The sequence below is a fragment of the Lipotes vexillifer genome, unplaced genomic scaffold (assembly GCF_000442215.2).
Source record: "Lipotes vexillifer unplaced genomic scaffold, Lipotes_vexillifer_v1.1 scaffold558, whole genome shotgun sequence".
Taxonomy (NCBI): Eukaryota; Metazoa; Chordata; class Mammalia; order Artiodactyla; family Lipotidae; genus Lipotes; species Lipotes vexillifer.
This window is the reverse complement of record NW_006772769.1, coordinates 394,200-399,299: the sequence shown is the minus strand read 5'-3', so window position 1 is coordinate 399,299 and position 5,100 is coordinate 394,200. Positions and strand designations below refer to the sequence as shown.

General features: G+C 56.0%; 1 protein-coding gene across 1 annotated transcript; it reads right to left on the bottom strand.

Moving 5' to 3' along the window:
- Positions 1-897: 897 nt before the first annotated feature.
- Positions 898-2,018, bottom strand: LOC103079167 (leukotriene B4 receptor 1-like). Its single transcript, XM_082931465.1, is given in 4 exon segments — positions 898-1,009; positions 1,011-1,209; positions 1,212-1,631; positions 1,634-2,018. Coding segments are annotated over 4 exon segments (1,116 nt in total).
- Between the last annotated feature and the right edge of the window lie 3,082 nt (positions 2,019-5,100).

The window sequence follows — 5,100 nt, the reverse complement described above, 5'->3', positions numbered from 1 at the left end:
CGACCCCATATCCCCTGCATTGGCAGGCGGATTCTTAACCACTGAGCCACCAGGGAAGCCCCTACCATCTTCTTAAAACGCTGTCGGAACAGAGCCAGTCCAAGACTCTCCAAGGCAACAGTCATCCCTAGGAAAGAATATGACTCAACCTTCTCACTTCTGCAAATCTTCATTTCCTAAGGGTGACCACATCACAGAGGGCCCTCAGCTCCAGCCTGCACCAGAGCGTTTTAGGGGCAGAATGCTGAAGTGCAGAATTCTAGGGGATAAGATCTGATGACTTGTCTCAAGTGAGGCCTCCTTGGGAGACACAGGGAAGGAAAGCAATTCCCTAGGACATCTCCCACTGAGAGGACAAAGATTACTGGTAGGAAGTTGGAGTCCTGCTAATAAAGATACCCATCACAGCCTTCAGGGCAGACACCTCACAGCAGTGCTAAGTGTCCTCAGGAGGTTCGCTAAGTCAGGGAGTGAAGGTCCGCTGAGTCGGGGAGTCTGGAGTGATGAGCCCACGTGGGTGGTCTTCCTTGGCCAGCTCCTTCAGGGGTCTGCAGCCCTGTGTTGTTCTCAGTATGATCTGCAGACCACCTGCCTCAGAAGCAGGGAGGGAAGAAAGTCTAATTTCTACGTCTGTGTCTCTTCCAAAACTGAAAATCATGGGAAACTAAAGGATGTGCCTCTCAGCTATTGAGAAGGACACCCATAAGGGCAACCAGGAGCACCCCAGTCCGCCATAATACACATGCCCCACACACAGGGTTGACTCAATTTCAGACTTGAGTTTTAATTGCAAAGCTGCCCGTGGGGGCCAGGCTCCCACTCTGCCCTGACTTGCCCTTCCCCTCCCTCTCTCCCGCTCCACCCGCCACCTGGGTAAGAGGAGGTTGAAGAATTGGGTCAGGCCAGCGTGGGCGTATTCCCCCAGGAGGAAAGCGAGCAGCCTTCCGCTGCCACCACCCCGCAGGCGTAGTTGACTTCGCTTCGCTCGAGAGGGTTGGTGGAGGCAGTGAGGCTCGGGAGAGGCGGGGGCGCCCCTCACCGTCTGGGCCAGGGTGCCCCCACGGCGGCTGCTGGGCGCCTCGGAGCCGGTGCCCTCCAACAGCTTGGCGACGAAGGCCCTGCCAGCCGACTGCCGCAGGCCGCCGGCAGCGCATGCGTACAGCGCGGGGTTCACGCTGCTGCGCGGGAAGGCCAGCGTTCTGAGCGCTTGCGGGCCAGGTGCAGCCGCTGACTCTCGTGCCGGGACCCCATTGTCTTGCCCGCCAGCGCTCGGACCGCCTCGGCCAGGTTCACCACGTGGTAGGTCAGCCAGAAGGCAGCGAAGGCCAGGATGATAAAGGCCAGCAGGCGGCCGGTGCAGCGGCTGCGGCGGAGGCGCCGGACCCGCAGCCGGCGCCGGATGTCGGAGTAGCCGGCCACCACGGCCAGGAAGGGCAGCAGGAAGCCGGTGAGCACCTCGAAGAACAGATGGAAAGCCCTATGTGCTTCGCTGGGGTACTTCGGGAAGCAGACCAGGCTCCTGTTGTCCGGTTCCAACGACACCTTGCAATACAAGATGACGGGTGTGGCCAGCAGGACAGACACCACCCAGATGCCTGCTAGCGCCCGCCAGGCAACTGTCCTGGTGCGAGTTTCTGGGACACAGAGGGGAGGGCCACCACCAGCGAGCGGTCCAGGCTCGTGGCCGTGATAAGCAGGACGCTGGCATACGTGCTGACTCCGCAGACATAGTGGAACAGGCGGCAGCCAGCCAGTCCAAAAGTCCAGGTGCCTTGGGCCGTGTAGTAGAGGAAAATGGGGGCAGTAAGCAATACGGCCAAGTCGGCCAGGGCCAAGTGTAGCACCAGCACGGCAGTGACAGAGCGCTTCCGCATCTCTACCGGGATGCTCCACACCACAAAGCTGTTGCCGGGCAGCCCCACAGCCAGTGCCACTGACAGTACGATGATAACCAGCAGACAGATGAACATGACACCTGGTGACGAGGGTGCTTCAGGAGATGTAATGTTCGTGGCCATTGCAAGGACCTGGAGAGCGAGGGCGGACATGCACGTGAGGGAAGGGACAAGGGTTTCCTGACACCCTGGACACACCTAGCCTGCGTATTCTACTCTGTCTCCAAGGTCAGCAGCATCAGATGCACCTCCGCAGTATACTGCCCTCATCACTGCCAACTGGCCTGTCTTAAGGGGATCTGGCTGAGTAGAAAGACTAATTTCCTAACTGGGCCACGGGGCCCCTTCCTGCCCACAGACCCAATTGCAAAATATATAGCAACAGCAGAAGCAGTATTTCCAGACCCTTCAGCCTCCTTCCCTCAGGAGACCCTGAAACCCAGAACCAAAGTGGGGACTTTCCTTACCTATGCTGCACCCCTCAAAAGGCTAGCTCCTTTTCCCCCCGCCAGGCCCTCAGCCCTTCAGTCCCACTGACTTCTTCCAACTACCTACCCACTTGCCCCAGAGATTCCCGGGGCCCACCAAGAATAACAGGGATGGGAAGGATTTCGTGGATAGGAGGCAAGATTAAGTCCTCCCAAGTCATTTTACCACTGGTCAGGCTTTCTTTGGAAATTCCTTTGGATCTTCTCTTATGGCTTCACCCCCCTCTCCCCCCCACCTCCCCTACTCCCAGTAAACTTACTTAAGGCTTTGCCGAGCACTGGTTGGAAGCTGGTGTCAATCCCAGGGTGAGAACAGAGTGGTGTAGCCTATCCCCAGATCTGTCCCAGTGCCAGGGGCCTGGCCTGGGGTCCAGGTTCTGTCAGCTAAGTCAGCCAGAGAGGAAGTGCCACAGAGCAGGGGAGGGAGAAGACACATCGTCCTGAGGGTGGGGTGAGAACTCCTACCCCCTCCCTTCACTAGATGACGTGGAATATTCTTCGTGTTCTAGAAGAGCCCAGCTGGGAGGAGGACTCCTCAGGGGTGGGGCCAGAAGAGAAGAGCCCCGGAAGGGGCAGTGAGAGAGGAAAGAGGGGTGAGGGGGTGAGTAGGCTGGGGTGTGGCCTCAGATGCAGGTCTAGACTGAAGAATTGAACAGAGTAATAAACTGCGTCATACAGGAGAAGGAGGGAAGGAAGCCAGAGAGGGGAAACGGACTCAGATTGAGAGGTCGGAATGTTGGGTATCTTTATATTTTCTGTGAGCGATGCCGATTTTTAGATTAATAGGAAGTGTAGGTTGACGCTGTGGCTAGGTTCTGGGTTTGGGTCAGGTGACGTCAGAGAGGACAGCATTCTGTGTTTGGCTTGGATTCAAGCCATGACCGGGATTTGGGGGAGAGGACCCTCTTCCAGCACCCCTATCCCCCTCCTCACTTAAAGGACTAGTTCCATTCTAGGTCAATCTCCATTCTCTTTGGTAGAAGCCGAAGTCCAAATGGTCTCTCTAGTATCACACAGAATGACAATTTCTTCTCCTTCCCAAACCACTTGCCTTGTGTTTGCCCACGTGGCTACCCTGCCACATGAATTTGGACCCAGGATCTGGGCACTGGGCAAGGAAGTCAGCACCACCTCTTTCCTACCTTCCCACAGCTGACTGTTCTGTTCCACCTTAGACACACAGAGAGAGCAGAGGTGAGCACAGGGGAGCAGACATGAGGGAGCGAGGGCAGCAATGCTTTATGCCTACCCTGCCAAGAGGGGAAACCAGGAGCGTGGAAAGGGAAACAGCCCCCAGGAGGGTCACTCTTCCGGCTCCCTGGAAGGAGGACAGTCTCCCCTTCTGGAACTCTCCTGCAAAGCTAAGAACCAAAAAGTCTTATCTTCCATCTGACCGTGAGCCTTCCTGCTTCCCTTCCAACTCTGCCTCTTCTCAGGAAAGATGCACAGTGTAATGGTGGTCACTGAGGTCCCTTATCCTCTGTAGTGCCCCTACCTTTCCTGCTTTGAGAAAAGCCAGAGCAGAGTTGACCCAGCAGTTATCGGGCAGAGGATATGGCGAAAAGAAATGGGCTGAAACCGCAGCAAGAACTGAAGACAGAGTTGAGGAAGGGCTTTCTGACCACAGAGGGTGTGTGAGAAGGGGAGTGTGTAACAGAAGTTGGGGAGCCTCTGCCCCGGTGCGCGAGGACAGGAAGAAGCCCATGAATTTGGTGTTTGGGGATAGAAGCTTCTGGCTCAGAGCTCCAGGGTCAACCAGAGGTCCCTTCTGACAGGAACTGGGCTGTCTTTGCCCGCTCTCCCAAACTGCTCCCCACTTCCATTTCTCTCAATGGCCTGTCTTCCTCCGCCCTAGACTAGACACTCTAGGCATACTCTCCACCCCCCAGGTCCGGAGCTCCATCCCAACCCGTTTTGGTGGCCCTGATGTGACCCTGAGAACTGGATTTCCTTTGCTCTCTCTCTTGGCCTCTGCCTGGGTGGTGTGAACAGTCACTAAAGCAGGACCGGGGTGGTGGTCAGGGTGACCTCTCAGGTAAACAACCATCTAAGTTTGCCAGAGACTGAGGGGACTGGGACAAGAGACTCAGTGCTAAAACTGAGAAAGTCCTGGGCAAACGGGGATGGGTTGGTCACCATGGTGACCACACGTGTGTGCACACAGACATCCCCTAAAAAGGACCCCATCCTACATCCCCAAACTCAAAAGTGTCAGGATCCAGAACAATTTTGAGACCTAGAGATAGAAAGATTCCAAAAGATGGGGGCTGAGAAGTACTGGGGGAGATGAGGAACAACTAGCAGCCTTGTGGGGAGTCAAGACTTGGCAGAGAGGAAAAAGAGACAAAGGAGAGGTGGCACCTCCCTGAAAAATTCCTCCTGTCTTCCAGATATCCACACCACTCCCCATACCCCTCAACCCCAGCCCCCAGAGGGTCCCAGGGTGAGTGAATGCCTGTTCCCAGGCTCCTTTTTGCAGGGAGAGTTAGATTCCAAGAAGGTAAGTCTCAGACTCCCACGGCCCCTCCCCCGCTGTACCAACCACAAGACAGACAAGAAAACTCTCCTTTCAAACCCCACAGATTGACTTTCCTCTTCCACAGCCAGTTTCCTCTCCACTCAGCTCTAACAGACCCCAAAGAATGGATCCCATCACCACCCCTCGTCCAAGCACTCATACCTTTCCTTCCTCTTTCTCTCTTTATTTCCAGAGCGGT